Genomic DNA, 19,039 nt, shown 5'->3' on the forward strand with positions numbered 1-19,039 from the left:
AGACCAGCTGTGTGACATATGGGGAATACACCAGGTCTAAGAGGAGTCAATGGGGTGTCCTCCCACCTGTCCCTGATAGTCTTAGAGTTCTCTGAGCCTCAGTTGCTCAACTGGGAATGGGAAGGAGATGAGAATAGATGATCTCTGGGGCCTCCCTCAACTCTTGTGGTCTGTGAGGCAGCAATCTAATGTATATAATAATGATGGAGTTCTGTGGGTCTTCTAAGCTGTGTTAAATGCTGAAGTGGTGGAAGAGTTCTGGGGCCATTGCCTTGGAGCAATCAATCCCAGGTAAAGTTCATTTAGAGGCAAAATGATTATGGCAACACCAGAGGTGTGGAAGGTCACAAGGGAGTTCTGGGAGTCTGAAGAAAAAGGAGAGTGACATCACTGGGGTCTGGGGCTGGCAGAAGAAGCATAATGCCTGTAGAAGCCCCCCTTAGCTCCATCTCTGTGGATTGCACCCTGCTCAGGGCTTCAGTGTGCTGTTTGCCCTGCTCACATCCTAGAAGATAGTAGAGTCTCTGTCTCTCTCCTGCTCATGAATATTTCATAGAAAACTAATGCCCCAAGAGATAGTCTAAACTGACCAGGCCAATCTTTGAGCCCTTTCTTCAATTTGGTCCCAAACTACACTTATTCCTCTGGTCCCCTTTGGGGACCTCTTCTACAGCTAGTGCTCCATACTTGATAGAGCCAGAGAAAGTTGAGGCCAGGCCCTGGATTTAGAGGCCATCCCCGTTCTTCCCTGTTCTCATTTTATTACTGCTAATCTTTCCTTCGCCAAGACATCTAATTACATACCCAAGAAACCTCCCCAAGGTCTCTGCTGTACAAATGGTATGCACTGGAGGTATACTCATGCTCTCTATGTGCCTTTCCTCAGATGAGGGTAGGGGCACTCACCATAAGCCACAGGTGTGAGTTTAAGCACTGTGTGCAAAGGACACTTGAGATATGGCAGCTCATCTAGAAAGGAGGAGAAAACAGCCATCAGAGACAGGGTAGTGTGGAGGGTACCACCTCCCCAGGCTTCTTCTGCCACAACCCCTTCCTTATGGTCAGCTTCATCAAGGGCACACTCCCCACACTCTGCGGTGGGTAGTGCTGAAAGTAGGGTGAGCAATGATGAAGAATGCAGAGAGATGGCCTCTAGAACAGGGAGAAAAGAGGTCCCTGGGGAATGTGGACAGATTGTGAGTTCTCCAGGAGGGACAGGCTGGTCATCTGGGAAGTGGTTTATCTCCTCATTAACAGGGCAAACATGAGACCAAGGCAGACCTCTATCCTGCCCCAGCCTCAGGCTTTCCACAGGCCTCTAAATGAAGGCACACAAATGTATGTCAGCAAGTTTTCTGAGACCTTGCTATGTGCCAGGACCCTTGGATAGGTGTACATGCACCTTCACAGCTCCCACAGTTTTTTTGCTCCAGCCCAGGCCTGTGCTCTCTGATTCCTCTCACACTTGTTGATGGACAAGCATTTCTTGATTCACTTGTTTCCAGTTGTTGACTATTGTTCATAAAGTTGTTTTGAATATTCATGTACCATTTCTTATGTGGGCCTAGGTTTTATTAGACATCCCTGAGAGGAGGAGTTGATCAGGCCCAATTCAATGGATGAGGACATTAAGCCTCTGAAAGGGAAGACATTTGCCCTATGTCACTCTCAGGAAGTGGCAGCACTGGGACTTGAACCTAAGACCCTCAGAAGCTAAATGCGTGCTCTGTCCACGGCAGCCAGCTACCATTGCCTTGGAGGGGCTCACAGTGTCACGGGAATGACACCCTCATTTGCCACTATTCTCTGACGACAGTCACTCTCACTCACCCAGCAAGCACTTACCACTTCCCATCTCCCTTCACTGAGCCAGAACCCCACCCCTCATGGCTTCCCTGCCCCCAAGGTTGATCCTGGTCTTTTAAGGTCACCACCACCCTCCTAGCCTCCTGAGGCATCAGGTTTGGTGATATCCTGGGCATCTATCCCGCTCCTCCTCATCTTTGTCATCATCATTGTCAGGCTCTGGGCCCTCTGGTTGCATTTGGTGCAAGATCTCATTCCACCCTTGCTGATACTCTGCAGGGGTTACTGTTCCCATGCACACATGACACACATGGCACACATGACAACTAGACTCAGAGAAGGGAAGTGACTGACTTGTTTGAGGTCTCTGACCTAGCTCTGCCACCACCTGGACAACTGACCTTGGCCCAGCCTTTTCTCTCTCTAGCCTTCAGAGTTCCCATCTCTCATAGGACAGGATTGGACCAAATGTACTCTGAGCATGCCCCAGCTATGAGGCTCCTGGGGGGTCTGCTTCCTGAGTCACATCATCTCTCTGGGCCTTAAGTTTCCTCACTGAGTAATATGGGTAAAAGCATGTCCCGAGCACTGCCTGGCCCAACTCCCAGGGCCTTTGTGAACAACTGGTATGTCCTGTGCATGAAAGCAGGTAGGAAGTGGGTGAAGCAGTGTGAGAATGACAGGTGAATGTACCACTCCCCACCCCACCCCCTGCAAATCTATGCATTTATTAACTGGGAATCCTCTGGAAAGCACCTGAGATTGACACCCCTCACTGATCCTCTGAACCCCATGATCTTGGGTAAATCACTTTACCTCTCAAAGCCTCCATTTCCTCATCTGCACAGTCAGAGTTACAGTGCTTGCCTCATGGTCTCAAAGACAGTACCAAGCAATGGAGATTGGAAGCTGTCAGAAATCTAGTAGCACAAGAACCCTCATCCCAAGCCCCATCACGTTTCCAGTGAGGAGACTGAGAACCAGGCAGAGGAAATGACTTGTTCGATGTCAAGTTCTCAAGTTCCCTAGGTTTCGATTTTTGATGACTTCATATTATAAGTGCCCTTTATTTGGAAACTACCATAGTAGAAAATATTCAAGTCTGCAGTACATTGCACAATATAACTTTCAAGTATAACTTTTCAATGTCCTCACATACTCAGAGTATCCTGGAGATGCCCATACTTCAGCATCCACATCAGAAATGGACTCTCACACCCGAGGTTAACATAATGGTCCCTTTCTAGGCTCTCTGCCCTAGTTTGCATTCCAGCATATGTTGTCAGTGTATAGATACTCTGTAAATTATAATGTCTAGATATATTTTTAAAATGAAAATATTTAAAAAATAAAATGGAAATATCACTATCTTGGGAGAAATCATCCTCACAACAAAGACAGAAACCTATAATCAGGATCATTAGGCAACAAAAAGTCCCATTACCACCTGATGACAGCATGCTTCATAGAAAAACTGGCTCAGCTTTTTCATGTTGATGCATACTGTTAATGTTGGCTTTTAAAACATTAGCTCAAAATAATACTAATAGCAGCAGCTAACACATATAGCCCATACTATGTGTCACGAATTGCCCTCAGCTCTTTACATATGTTAATGTATTTAAACTTCATCATTATTTTCCCATTTTACATATGAGAAAATTGAGGCTAGAGAGGCTAAAGTAATTTGCCAAATCTATTATGTTACAGAGCAAGAATTTGAACTCAAGCATCTTTGTTCTAGATACTGTGCTCTTAGCCACTAAGGTATAAACCACAGACTGCTGGTGTAAGGGTTCCAAATCATACCCAGCTCCCTATGCCAGGAACAGAGAGGAGAGTGGTACCTGAGCTCTTATCCAAGAAGTAGGCCAGGAGGCACCGCATGACAGCCTGGTGGCAGATCACCAGTACATTTTCCTGCCGTTCTAGCTCCATTATAACTGGCTCCAGACGCTGAACCAGATCCTCATAGGACTAAAAATGAGAGAACATTTGGGTAAAAAGAGTAGATGAGGCACATTTGCCCAGAGAACTCAGGACTAGGAATCAGGAAAAGTTGGATCTGGTGCCCGTTCAGTTATTGACCCAACAATATTGTCTTAGGCAACTCACTTCTTTTTAGGGTCTTAGTTTCTCATGTACTAAATGGGGACAATCAATACAGTGGACTAAATAACAATAACAATAATAAAACTTCTTAATATAAAATTCCTGGAAAAACCACATAAAATAAATGGTTGCACTGCTGATCTTTTAACAAAATAAAGGAAATATGAATGAAGGATTCCAAAATGAAGAGAAACGTGGGGAAAAAAAGAAATAAATGGATACAGAAACCACAATGCTCTGGGGGCATTTTTCAATCACAATATCTTTTTTTTTATATATATATGAAATTTATTGACAAATTGGTTTCCATACAACACCCAGTGCTCATCCCAAAAGGTGCCCTCCTCAATACCCATCACCCACCCTCTCCTCCCTCCCATCCCCCATCAACCCTCAGTTTGTTCTGTTTTTAACAGTCTCTTATGCTTTGGCTCTCTCCCACTCTAACCTCTTTTTTTTTTTCCTTCCCCTCCCCCATGGGTTCCTGTTAAGTTTCTCAGGATCCACATAAGAGTGAAACCATATGGTATCTGTCTTTCTCTGTATGGCTTATTTCACTTAGCATCACACTCTCCAGTTCCATCCACGTTGCTACAAAAGGCCATATTTCACTTTTTCTCATTGCCACGTAGTATTCCATTGTGTATATAAACCACATTTTCTTTATCCATTCATCAGTTGATGGACATTTAGGCTCTTTCCATAATTTGGCTATTGTTGAGAGTGCTGCTATGAACATTGGGGTACAAGTGGCCCTATGCATCAGTACTCCTGTATCCCTTGGATAAATTCCTAGCAGTGCTATTGCTGGGTCATAGGGTAGGTCTATTTTTAATTTTCTGTCAATCTCAATATCTAACAGGTTTGATATTTTAAAACCTTATAGAGACAGAAGACAGGGTCTTAGGTGTGTAGACGGTTGAGAATCAGGACTGAAACTTTCACATACATCTGAGACCCTCAAAGGGCTACATCTATTTTTTTTAATTTTTTAATTTTTTTTCAATATATGAAGTTTATTGTCAAATTGGTTTCCATACAACACCCAGTGCTCAACCCAAAAGGTGCCTTCCTCAATACCCATCACCCAGCCTCCTCTCCCTCCCACCCCCCATCAACCCTCAGTTTGTTCTCAGTTTTTTTTTTATTTAAAATTTTTTTAACGTTTATTTATTTTTGAGACAGAGAGACAGAGCATGAATGGGGAGGGTCAGAGAGAGAGGGAGACACAGAATCTGAAACAGGCTCCAGGCTCTGAGCGGTCAGCACAGAGCCCGACACGGGGTTCGAACTCACAGACCGTGAGATCATGACCTAAGCCGAAGTCGGACGCTTAACCGACTGAGCCACCCAGGCGCCCCAATGTTCTGTTTTTAAGAGTCTCTTATGCTTTGGCTCTCTTCCACTCTAACCTCTTTTTTTTCCTTCCCCTTCCCCATGGGTTTCTGTTACATCTTTTTTTAAATTTTTTAACCTTTATTCACTTTTGAGAGACAGAGAGAGACAAAGCATGAGCAAGGTAGGGACAGAGAGGGGAACACAGAACCGAAAACAGCCTCCAGGCTCTAAGCTCTCAGCACAGAGCCCGACGCAAGGCTTGAACCCACAAACCATGAGAGCATGACCTGAGCCGAAGTCAGACGCTCAACTGACTGAGCCACCCAGGCACCCCAGGGATACATCCTTAATAGAAGTGTAAACCAGAAAAAAAATATCCATAGGAGGAGGGGCAAACATGGCAGAGAAGTAGGGGAATCTGAGGTTCCCTAATCTCTCAAAGAAGTGTTGAAGCCAAAGGACTTTGAACCCTAAGAGTCCAGGAGGAACACAGACAGAGTCGCTTCCAGGGAACCACCAGGACAACCTGATGGGCCATAGATGTGTGATTGCAAACTGGGAGAGATAAAATGAGTGGAGCAGTGGGATCCCCTTCTGCAGAGGGGAGGGATCCCCTTTTGCAGAGAGACAAAGGGAAGAGAAAGAGAGGCTGGGGAAGCATAGGACTGTATCTGGACAAGAGAAAAAACCACGGACTGGGACAAAGAAAGATCCAATCTCTGAGGGGCTTTCTCAAGACTGGGGCTGGCTGCCCGATTAGTGCACCTGGGGAGGAGAGGAGCTAGTCTGGGCTCAGTGGCTAGGTCAAGGGCACAGTCTGTAGTAGGAGAAAGTGATCCCCTCCCTGGAGTGCTGTGGGACAGGACAAAGCCTGCCTGCAGTTACCAGCCAGAGACCACATATCGGGTGGTGCAGAGTGGCACTTCCCCAGTACCGGGGTGTGCAGAGTGAAAGTTTGAATCCCAGTCAGGTGCCAGGACACGGGAATAAGCAGAGCGAGACAAACCACCTCATTTGTGCCCACAGCAGTGATGACGGCTTGAAGAGAGTGGTTTGGGATTCCAGGTCAATGGAGGAGGGACTGGAGTGTTTCCATTTTTCTCCCCACCACCACCAAAGTGGGGTCTCAGGGATAGGATTGGACAGTGTGGCCCACAGTGGAAGCGGGACCCTCCTACAACCAAACCACTCCTGCGTGTGGCAACTGCATATCTACTGGAGCAGGATTGATGCTGATGAACCAGACGAATCCTCCTCCAGACCAGTGCTGTTGGATTGCCTGATTTAATTCTTGGAAAATTCTTATTATATAGATATATTCTCCCTTCCTTTTCTCCTTCTTATCTCTTCCCCCCTCTAGTCTGGTTACTCTGGTTGTTGGTTTGGTTAAGCAGACATATTTAGTCCATTCTCTTGATACATGTTCTATAGCTCCTTCTTTATTTTCTTTTCTCTCTCTCTGGAGTAATTAAGCCTTATAGTTTCTCTGTCTGGACAACATTATCTTCTTTTCTTTTTCCCGGCTTCTTCTTTTTTTCCTTTCTCTCTCTATATATTATTAAGCTGTATAGTTTCTCTGCCTGATCAATGTTTATTTTTTTCCCTGCCCCTGTCATTTCTCTTTTCATATGGCATGAGGCCTCTTCCATCATCACTGCTTCCACCCTGTGGTTTGCTTGTAGCTGGTGCTTCTGGTTTTTTTGTTTGTTTGTTTGTTTGTGTTTGTGTGTTTTTGTTTTCTGTTTGGTTTTTGTTTGTTTTCTTTCCCAGGGCTACTTCAATGAACAAATCAAAGCACACTTGGTGGAGGGTCCGAAACATCACTGTAAGTAGGGAGATAAAATAACCAAAGTCACAACAGCAGAGAGCAAGTAACACTCTCCAAAAAACACCTCCTGAAGGGCCAGGCCCTGGACAATGTACGAGATCTCTTTAATATAGTAGTGTTCACAGATGCAGGACACATAATAAGCTTTTAAAACACATAGGGACAGAAAACTAGCCAAGATGATGAAACAGAAGAATTCTCTTCAATAGAAACTCCAAGAAGAAATGACAACTAAAGAATTGTTTGAAACAGATATAAACAATATAACTGAACAAGAGTTTATAATAATAGTCATAAAATTAATCTCTGGGCTTGAAAAAAGCATACAAGACAGCAGAGAACTTATTGCTGCAGATTTCAAGGAACTAAAAAACGCTAGTGATGAATTAAAAATACTATAAATGAGGTGTAAAATAAAATAGAGGCAGTCACATTGAGGATTGAAAAGGCAAAAGGGAGAATAGGTGAAATAGAAGATAAAATTATGGAAAAAGAAGAAACGGAGAAAAATAGAAATTAAAAAATTCGGGATCACAAGGGGAGAATTAGAGAACTAAGTGATTTATGAAATGGAACAATATTGGGGTGCCTGGGTGGCTCACTCAGTAGAGCGACCGACTTTAGTTCAGGTCATGATCTCATGGTTCATGGGTTAGGACCCCGCATCAGGTTCTGTGCTAACAGCTCAGAGCCTGGAGCCTGGTTTGGATTCTGTGTCTCCCTCTCTCTCTGCCCCTAACCCACTCGCATTTTGTCTCTGTCTCTCTCAAAAATAAATAAGCATTAAAAAATTTTAGAAATGGAACAATATCCATATCATAGGAGTTCCAGAAGAAGAAGAAGAAGAGAGAGAAAGGGGCCGAAGGTGTACTTGAACAAAACATAGCTGAGAACTCCCTAATCTGGGGAAAGAAACAGGCAATGAAATCCAGGAGGCACAGAGACCCCCTTCAGACATAACTTGAATCAATATTCTGCATGACATATCATCATGAAACTGGCAAAATACAAAGATAAAGAGAGAATTCTGAAAGCAGCTACAGATAAATGGGCCTTAACATACAAGAGACACATAAGGGTAGTAGCAGACCTATCTACTGAAACTTGGCAGGCCATAAACGAGTGGCAGGAAATCTTCAATGTGATAAACAGGAAAAATATGCAGCCAAGAATCCTTTATCCAACAAGCCTGTCATTCAGAATAGAAGGAGAGATAAAGGTTTCCCCAAACAAATAAAAACTGAAGGAATTCATCACCATCATACCAGCCTTACAAGAGATCCTAAGGGGGACACTGTGAGTGAAATGTTCCAAGGACCACAAAGGACCAGAGATATCACTACAAGCATGAACCCTACAGATAACACAATAATTCTAAATACATATCTTTCAATAATAACTCTGAATGTAAATGGAATAAATGCTCCAATAAAAAAATAGGGTATAAGAATGAATAAAACAACAAGACTCATCTATTTGCTGTCTATAAGAGACACATTTTAGACATGAGGATATCTTCAGATTGAAAGTGAGGGAATACCATCTGTCAGGCTACTGGGAATCAAAAGAAAGATGGAGTAGCCATACTTATATCAGACTAACTAGATTTTAAACTAAAGGTTATAACAAGAGACGAAGAAGGAATTTATATAACAAATCACAGGCTCTGTCCATCAAGAAAAGCTAACAATTATAAATGTCTATGCAACCAATTCAGGAACACCCAAATATACAAAACAATCACAAACATAAGCAATCTTATAGGTAAGAATGTGGTTAATTGCAGGGGACTTTAATACTCCACCTATAACAATGATCATCTAGACAGAAAATCAATAAGAAACAATGGCCCTGAATGATACACTGGACAAGATGGACTTGACAAGTATATTTAGAACTTTCCATTGTAAAGCAGAAGAATATACATTCTTCTCAACTGCCCATGGAACATTCTCCAAGATAGATCACACACTGGGTCACAAAACAGCCTTTAATACGTATAAAAGAATTGAGATCATACCATGCACACTTTCAGATCACAATGCTATGAAACTTGAAATCAACCACAGGAAAAAGTCTGGAAAAACCTCCAAATGCATGGAGGTTAAAGAACATCCTACTACAGAATGAATGGATCAACCAGGCAAAGAAGACATTAAAAAATATACAGAGGGGCACCTGGCTGGCTCAGCCGGTTGAGAGACTGACTTCGACTCAGGTCATGATCTCATGGCTTGTGAGTTTGAGCCCCACATCAGGCTTTATGCTGACAACTCTGAGCCTGGAGCCTGCTTCGGATTCTGTGTCTTCCTCTCTCTCTGTCCCTCCCCCACTCATGCTCTGTCTCTCTCTGTCTCAGAAATAAATAAACATTTAAAAATTTAAAAAAAAATATGGAAACAAATAAAAATGAAATCATGACAGTCCATACCCATTGGGATGAAGCAAAGGCAGTCCTAAGAGGAAAATACATTGCAATCCAGGCCTATCTCAAGAAACAAGAACAATCCCAAATACGAAATCTAACAGCACACCTAAGGGAACTAGAAGCAGAACAACAAAGAAAGCCAAAACCGAGCAGAAGAGAAATAATAAAGATCAGAGCAGAAATAAAGAAATAAGGAATAAAAAAATAAAACAGTAGAACAGATCAATGAAACTAAGAGTTGGTTTTTTGAAAAAATAAAATTTATAAACCTCTAGCCAGGCTTCTTAAAAGGAAAAGAGAGAGGACCCAAAGAGATAAAATCACGAAAGAAAATGGATTCATCACAACCAATCCCTCAGAAATACAAGTAATTATCAGGAAATACTATGAAAAATTATATGCCAACCAACTGGACATCCTGGAAGAAATGGAAAAATTCCTAAACACCCACACACTTCCAAAACTCAAACAGGAAGAAATACAAAATTTTATCAGACCCATAACTAATGAAGAAATATAATCAGTTATCAAAATCTCCCAACAAATAAGAGTCCTGAACCAGATGGTTCCCCTGGGGAATTCTACCAGACATTTAAGGCATAGTTAATACCCATCCTTCTTAAGGTGTTCCAGAAAATAGAAATGGAAGGACAACTTCTGGACTCATTCTATGAAGCCAGCATTACTTTGATTCCCAAACCAGACAGAGACCACACACACACAAAAAGTAGAACTACAGGCCAATATCCTTGGTGAATATGGATGCAAAAATTCCCAACAAGATACTAGCAAATCGAATTCAACCATATGAAAATAATTATTCACATGATCAAGTGGGATTCATTCCTGGGCTGCAAGTCTGGTTCAATATTTGCAAATCAATCAATGTGATAGATCACATTAATAAAAGAAAGGATAAGAACCACATGATTCTTTCAATAGATGCAGAAAAAGCATTTGACAAAATACAGCACCCTTTTTTTTTAATTTTTTTTCCACGTTTTTTAATTTATTTTTGGGACAGAGAGAGACAGAGCATGAACGGGGGAGGGGCAGAGAGAGAGGGAGACACAGAATCGGAAACAGGCTCCAGGCTCCGAGCCATCAGCCCAGAGCCCGACGCGGGGCTCGAACTCATGGACCGTGAGATCATGACCTGGTACAGCACCCTTTCTTAAAAAAACTCTCAAGAAAGTAGGGAAAGAAGGAACATACTTAAACATCATAGAAGCCATTTATGAAAGCCCACAGATAATATCATCTTTAATGGGGAAAAACTTAGAGTTTTCCTCCTGAGATCAGGAACATGACAGGGATACCCACTGTCACCACTGTTGTTTAACATAGTGTTGGAAGCCATAGCCTTAGCAATAAGACAACAAAATGAAATAAAAAGCATCAAAATTTTCAAACAAGAAGTCAAACTTTCACTTTTTGCAGACGACATGATACTCTACAAGGAAGACCTGAAAGACTCTACCAAAAGATTCCTAGAACTGATACATGAATTCAGCAAAGTCGTAGGGTACAAAATCAATGTACAGAAATTGGTTGCATTTTTATACATCAATAATGAAGCAACAGAAAGAGAAATAAAGAAACTGATTTCATTTACAATTGCACCAAGTACCATAAAATGCCTAGGAATAAACCTAACCAAAGACGTAAAAGATCTGTATGCTGAAAACTATAGAAAGCTTCTGAAGGAAATTGAAGATACAAAGAAATGAAAAAACATTCCATTCTCATGGATTGGAAGAATAAATCTTGTTAAAATGTCAATACTACCCAAAGCAATCTACACATTCAATGCAATCCCAATCAAAATTGCACTGGCATTGTTCTGAAAGCTAGAACAAACAATCCTAAAATTTGTATGGAACCACAAAAGACCCTGAATAGCCAAAGTAATTTTGAAGAAGAAGACCAAAGCAGAAGGCATCACAATCCCAGACTTTAGCCTCTACTACAAAGCTGTAATCATCAAGACAGTATGGTATTGGCAGAAACCAGACACATAGACCAATGGAATAGAATTGGTCCACAAATTCTGGTCCACTCCAGAATTGGACCCACAAAAGTATGGCCAACTAAACTTTGACAAAGCAGGAGAGAGTATCCAATGGAAAAAAGACAGTCTCTTTAACAAATGATGCTGGGAGAACTGGACAGCAACGTGCAGAAGAATGAAACTAGAACACTTACACCATTCACAAAAATAAACTCAAAATGGAAGAAAGACCTGAATGTGAGGTAGGAAATCATCAAAACCCTAGAGGAGAAAGCAGGCAACAACCTCTTTGACTTCAGCTATAGCAATTTCTTGCTCCACGTATCTCCAATGGCAAGGTAATTAAAAGCAAAAATGAACTATGGGACCTCATCAAGATAAAAACCTTCTGCACTGCAAAGTAAATGATCAACAGAACTCAAAGGCAACCAATGGAATGGGAAAAGGTATTTTCAAATGACATATCGGACAAAGGGCTAGTATCCAAAATCTATAAAGAACTCACCAAACTCCACACCTGATAAATAATCCAGTGAAGAAATGGGAAGAAGACATGAATAGACACTTTTCCAAAGAAGCCATCCAGATAGGCAATAGACACATGAAACGATGCCCCACGTCATTCATAATCAGGGCAGTACAAATTAAAGCCACGCTGAGATACCACCTCCCACTGGTCAGAGTGCCAAAAATGAACAAATTGGGAGACTCTCGATGCTGGCAAGGATGAGGAGAAACAGGAACACTCTTGTACTGTTGGTGGGAATGCAAACTGGTGCAGTCACTCTGGAAAACAGTGTGAAGGTTCTTCAAAAAATTAAAAATGGAACTACCCTACCACCCAGCAATAGCACTACTAGGAATTTACCCAAGGGATACAGGAATGCTGATGCATAGGGGCACATGTTCCCCAATGTTTATAGCAGCACTTTCAACAATAGTCAAGTTGTAGAAAGAGCCTAAATGTCCATCAACTGATGAATGGATAAAGAGGATGTGGCTTATATATACAATGGGATACTGCTTGGCAATGAGAAAGAATGAAATCGTGCCATTTGCAGCAACGTGGATGGAACTGGAGGGTATTATGTTATGTGAAATAAGCCAGTCAGAGAATAAGAGATACCATATTTTTCACTCGTATCTGGATATTGAAAACCTTAACAGAAGACCATGGGGGAAGGGAAGGGAAAAAATAGTTACAAACAGAGAGGGAGGGACGCAAACCATAAGAGACTCTTAAATACTGAGAACAAACTGAAGGTTGATGGAGGCTGGGGGAGAGGGGAGAATGGGTGATGGGCATTGAGGACGGCACTTGTTGGGATGAGCACTGGGTGTTGTATGGAAACCAATTTGATAACAAATTATATAAAAATTAAAGAGAAAATATCCACAGGCAAAAGGAACAATGTCATTTATCTGTCTCTGCTTGACTCTTGGTAGAAAAATAAGGAAAATATTCTTGTAGTAATATATTAACCACAAACCTACCATCAGGTGTGTTTGTGGTTCAGAATTACAATACCCATGTGCTTTGGAAAATGCTAAGATGAGAGTTTAACAAAAAGTGACTTCAAGTCATTAGTTCCCAGAATTTTATGGAAGAAGCAAATGGGAATTATCCCTGAATTCTCTCAATGTAGGCTGTGGGATTCTTACATATAAATTTTGCCCATAGAAGCTCACATAACGCACAAGGGAAATAAGCTACGATGAATGAAAATAAGTAGAAACAATAAGAGAACTCTAAAAATTTAAGATAAAAGGTCCAAAACATAAAATAAATGTTTTAAATTTATAAAGAAATAGAAGATGGAATAAAAATGTAAGGAAGAAAGAAGATGATATTAAATATAATGTAGATTTTAAAAAAGTAATAGAATTTCTAGAAACAAATTATATATTTATTAAAACCAAAAACTCATTGCATTGAGTAAACAAAAGATTAGATACAAATTAAGAAACAGTGATTTAGAAGATAGTCCTGAAGTAATCACTCAAAATGCAGCAAAGACTTTAAAAATAATAATAATTTAGGAAACATAGAGTATAGGGGCAGGATTCACACACATTAAACTGTACTTCCAGAAGGAGAAAATATGAAAAAGGAGTAAGACATAATGTCTTAGAGTTTTCTAGAATTGATGAAGAATCCCAATCCTCAGATTTAGGAAGTTTAATCCCAAGCAAAATAAATGAAAAAATATTCAGACATATCACAGTGGAACTTCAAAACAATGAAGATAAAAGACATTAAAGGCAGCCAGAGAGAAGAGAAGCAGCAATTAACCTGAGTGGAGACTTCTTAGCCACATTAGAACACAGAGGACAGTGGTGGCAATATCTTCAAAATGCTGAAAGAAAACAACGGTCAAGGTACAGTTTAATTTTTTTAATTTGTATTTCAGTTGGTGTACAGAGCAAATTTATTTTACAAGTACAATTCAGTGATTCATCACTTACATACAACACCCAGTGCTGATCACAAGTGTCCTTCTTAATACCGATCTAGCCCATCTCCCTCCCACCTCCCTCCATCATCCTTCAGTTTGTTCTCTATCACTAAGAGTCTCTTGTGCTTTGTTTTCCTTTCTTCTCTCACCCCTCTTTCCTATATGTTCATCTGTTTAATTTCTTAAATTCCACATATGAATGAAATCATATTGTATTTTTCTTACTCCGATTGACTTATTTCGCTTAGCATAATACATTCTAGACCTATCCACATCATTGCAAATGACATTTTTTTGATGGCTAAGTAATATTCCATTGTGTATATATACCACATCTTCTTTATGCATTCATTGGTCCATGGACATTTGGGCTCTCTCCATAGTATAGTCATTGTTAATGATGCTGCTACAAACATAGGGTGCATATAGCCTATCGAATCTGTACTTTTGTATCCTTTGGGTAAATACCTAATAGTGCAATTGCTGAATCTTAGGGTTGTTCTATTTTTAGTTTTTTGAAGAAACTCCACACTGATCAAAGTGGTTGCACCAGTTTGCACTCCCACTAGCAGTGCAAAAAGGTTCTCCTTTTTCCATATCCTTGCCAACACCTGCTATTTCTTGTATTGTTAATTTTAGCCATTATGACAGGTGTGAGGTAGTATCTCATTGTGGTTTTGATTTGTATTTTCCTGATGATGAGTGATGTTTAGCATCTTTTCATGTGTCTGTTAGCCATCTGGGTGTCTTCTTTGTAATAGAGTCTAGTAATGTCTCCTACCCATTTCTTAACTGGGCTGTTTGTATTATGGTTGTTGAGTTTGATAAGTTCTTTACAGATTTTGAATACTAATCATTTATCAGATATGTCATTTGCAAATATCTTATATTCTACGGGCTGCCTTTTAGTTTTGTTGATTGTTTTTCTTTTCCTTTCCCTATGTGGAAGCTTTTTATCTTGATAAATATCATTTTTGCTTTTGTTCGTTCCCCTTGCCTTCAGTGACATGTATAGTAAGAAGTTACTCTGGCCAAGGTCAAAGTGGTTGCTGCCTGTGTTCTCCTCTAGGATTTTGATGGTTTCCTGTCTCACATTTAGATCTTTCCTCCATTTTGAGTTACTTTTGTGTATGGTGTAAGAAAGTAGTCCAGTTTCATTCTTCTGCACATTGCTGTCCAGTTTTCCCAACAACATTTATTGAAGATATTGTCTTTTCTTCATTTGATATTCTTTCCTGCTTTGTCAAAGACTACCATATAGTTGTGGGTCCTCTTCTGGGTTTTCTAATCTGTTCCATTGGCCTATGTGTCTGTTTTTGTACCAGGACCATCCTGTATTTATGACTACAGCATTGTAATATAGCTTGAAATTCAGAATCATGATGTTTCCAGTTCTTTTTTTCTTTTTCAGGATTGCTTTGTCTCTTTTGGGTCTTTTGTGGTTCCTTACAAATGTTAGGATTGTTTGATCTATGTCTGTAAAGCATGCTGGGGGTGTTTTGGTAGGGATTGCATTAAATGTGTAGGTTGCTTTGGGAAGTATAGACATTAATTTTTTAACATTTATTCATTTTTGAGAGACAAAGAGAGACAGAGCATGAGCGGGGAAGGGGCAGAGAGAGAGAGACACAGAATTTGAAGCAGGCTCCAGGCCCTGAGCTGTCAGCACAGAGCCTGACACGGGGCTTGAACTCATGAACTGCGAGATCATGACCTGAGCCAAAGCTGGACACTCAACCAACTGAGCCACCCAGGCGCTCCAGTATAGACATTTGAATAATGTTTGTTCTTCCAATCCAGGAGCATGGATGCCAGAGTAGCCATACTTATATCAGACAAACTAGATTTTAAAACAAAGACTGTAACAAGAGATGAAGAAAGGCGTTATATCATAATTAAGGGGTCTCTCCACCAGAAGATCTAACAATTGTAAATATTTATGCCCCCAATTGGAGAGAACCCAAATATATAAACCAATTAGTAGCACATATAAATAAACTCATCGATAATAATACAATAATAATAGGAGACTTTAACACCCAACTCACAGTAATGGAAAGATCATGTAAGCAGAAAATCAACAAGGAAACAATGGCTTAGAATGAACTAGATAGACTTAACAGATATATTCAGAACATTTCATCCTAAAGCAGCAGAATACACATTATTCTTTGTGTGTGGAACGTTCTTCACAATAGATTACAGACTAGGTCACAAATCAGCCCTCAACAAATACAAAAAGATTGAGATCATACCATGCACATTTTCATATCACAACACTATGAAACTTGATGTTAACCACAAGAAAAAATTTGGAAAGTCTTCAAATACACGGAAGCTAAAGAACATCCTACTAAGAAATGAATAGGTTAACCAGGGAATTAATGGAAAAAAATTTAAATACATGGAATCAAATGAAAATGAAAACACTACAGTCCAATCTCTTTGGGAATGCAGCAAAGGCAATCCTAAGAGGAAAGTGCATTCCAATTCAAGTCTATATCAATAAGCAAGAAAGGTCCCAAATACACAATCTAACCTTACACCTAAAGAAGCTAGAAAAGCAACAGCAAATAAAGCTTAAAGTCAGAATAAGGGAAATAATAAATATTAGAGCAGAAATAAAATAGAAACAAACACACAAACAAAGAAACAAAAACAACAATGGTAGAACAGATCAATTAAACTTAATAGCTGGTTCTTTGAAAGAGTAAACAAAATTGATAACCTCCTAACCATACTTATTAAAATAAGCAAGGACCCAAATAGTTAAAATCATGAATGAAAGAGGAGAGATTACACTTAGCACCACAGAAAAACAAACAATTAAATACTGTGAAAAATTATATGCCAACAAACTGGGCATTCTGGAAGAAAGGGACAGGACAAATTCCTAGAAACTCACAAACAACCAAAACTGAAACAGGAAGAAACAGAAAATTTGAACACTCCCATAACCAGCAATGAAATTGAACTAGTAATCATAAAGCTCAAAAGAAACAAGAATCCTGGGCCAGGTGGCTTCCCAGGGAAATTGTAACATATATTTAAAGAAGACTTAATACATATTCTTCTCAAGCTGTTCCAAAAAAGAAGAAATGGAAGAAAAACTTACAAACTCTTTTTATGAAGCAAGCATTACCTTGATTCCAAAACTGAAGACCCCACTAAAAAGGAGAATTAAAGACCAATATCCCTGATGAAAAGGAATGCAAAAATTCTCAACAGGATAGTAGTATACCTAATTCAACAATACATTAAAAATATTCACCACAATCAAGTGGGATTAATTCCTGGGCTGCAGGTCTGGTTCAAAACTCATAAAACAATCAAAGTGACACACCACATTAATAAAAGACAGGATAAGAACCATATGATCCTCTCAATGCATGCAGAAAAAGCATTTGACAACATAAAGCATCTATTCTTGATAAAAAAAAAACTAGGGACAAAAGAAATATATCTCAAGATCATAAAGGCCATATATGAAAGACCCACAGCTAATATCATCCTCAATGAGTAAAAACTGACAGCCTTTCCCCTACAGTCTTTAACAAGACAAAGATGCCCCCTCCCTCCATTACCATTTAATATAGAAGTGGAAGTCTTAGCCTCACCAATCCATCAACCTAGAGTTTTATGCTCAGGCAAATTATTACATGGTATTGAGGACTTCCCCAAAGACGCTTATAGACAGAAAGATTACTTTGTTGCCAATAAATCCTCACTGAAGTAATTTTTGTAAGTTTATCTGTTTATTTTGAAAGAGAGAGCAGAGGAGGGGAAGAGAGAGAGAAAGAATCCAAAACAGGCTTGGCAACAGCAGCACTGAGACTGATATGGGGCTCAAACCCACAAACCACAAAGTAAGGACCTGAGCCAAATCCAAGAGTCAGACACTCAACTGACTGAGCCACCTTGGCTCCCATCACTGAAGTAATTTCTGAAAGATGGAAATTGAACACAGAAGGAAAAACTTGAGATACAAGAATAAAGAATGATTGGACTCAGAGGGGAAGATGGTGGCATAGGAGGATGCTGGGCTCACCTCGTCCTGCTGATCACTTAGATTCCACCCACATCTGCTTAAATAACCCAGAAAACCTCTAGCAGACTACCAGAATGGACTCTCCAGAGCCAAGTATAGACAAGAGGCCCACGGAAGAGGGTAGGAAGGGTGGAGAGGCGGTGCATGCTACATGGACTGGTGGGAGGGAGCTGGGGCCATGGATGGGCAGCCCACCTGGGAAGGCAGAGCCCCTGAAGTCTGGCTTGCAAAAGTGGAGGGGCCGGATTCTGTGAGTTCTGAAAGCCAGTGGGACTTAACATCTGGAATGTTAAAAGTCAACAGCTCTGCTCTCAGAGAGCAGGGAGGGCGAGAGGATGCCAGGAGGGAGAGTTGTTGAGCCCTAGAACAGGGCTTAGTTCAGTGGGCAAACAAAGGTGCTGGCAAGTGCCATCTACCTCTCCCACCCCCCAGCTGAATTTCCAAAGGGAACCTGTTCCTGTCACCAAACTTGCTTGCACCAAGCAAACGCCCAATGCTGTGCTTCTGTGGATGCATCCATCAGCGGGGCCTGCCTCCCTCGTGCTGCAGGGCCCCTCCTGCAGGGGACCACCAATGGCAAAGCGAGCGAAGCCTGCCCCTTCCGTCCCTGTGCACCCGACTGATCCATCCTGGGTAATATGCCAGATCCCATAAGCAGCACCACAAGCTGGCAGTGCGCAAGTAGCCCAGACAGGGGCCACACCACTCCACAGTGAGTCCTGCCCCTGGGAGAGAGGAAGATAAGGTACATACCAGTCTGACTGTGGCTGCAGCAGTGGGCTGAGGGCAGACATCAGATCTGACTGGGGCCCTGCCCACCAACACATGTTACTCCGAACAGTACAAGGGAAGTGCTCTGCAGTTTGGAGCCACCACAGGGACTACCCAAGATGACGAAAGGAAAGAATTCTCCTCAAAAGAAACTCCAGGAAGTAGCAATGGCTAACGAAGTGATCAAAAATGATTTAAGCAATAACACAGAAAATGAATTTAGAATAATAGTCATAAAATT

At 40.8% G+C, this 19,039-nt stretch overlaps 1 protein-coding gene across 8 annotated transcripts in view; it reads right to left on the reverse strand.

Moving 5' to 3' along the window:
* PFKFB1 (6-phosphofructo-2-kinase/fructose-2,6-biphosphatase 1) overlaps nt 1–19,039 on the reverse strand; it is a 136,436-nt gene that overhangs the window by 889 nt on the left and 116,508 nt on the right. For all 8 annotated transcript variants that reach the window (XM_011291760.3, XM_019823870.2, XM_006943769.4 and 5 more), the window contains 2 exons: nt 3,654–3,783; nt 907–969 (listed from right to left, as the gene is read on the reverse strand). In XM_011291760.3, the coding sequence (XP_011290062.1) occupies nt 907–969; nt 3,654–3,783 (193 nt within the window). The remainder of the gene's footprint in view (nt 1–906; nt 970–3,653; nt 3,784–19,039) is intronic.

Source organism: Felis catus, chromosome X (genome assembly GCF_018350175.1).
Source record: "Felis catus isolate Fca126 chromosome X, F.catus_Fca126_mat1.0, whole genome shotgun sequence".
NCBI lineage: Eukaryota > Metazoa > Chordata > Mammalia > Carnivora > Felidae > Felis > Felis catus.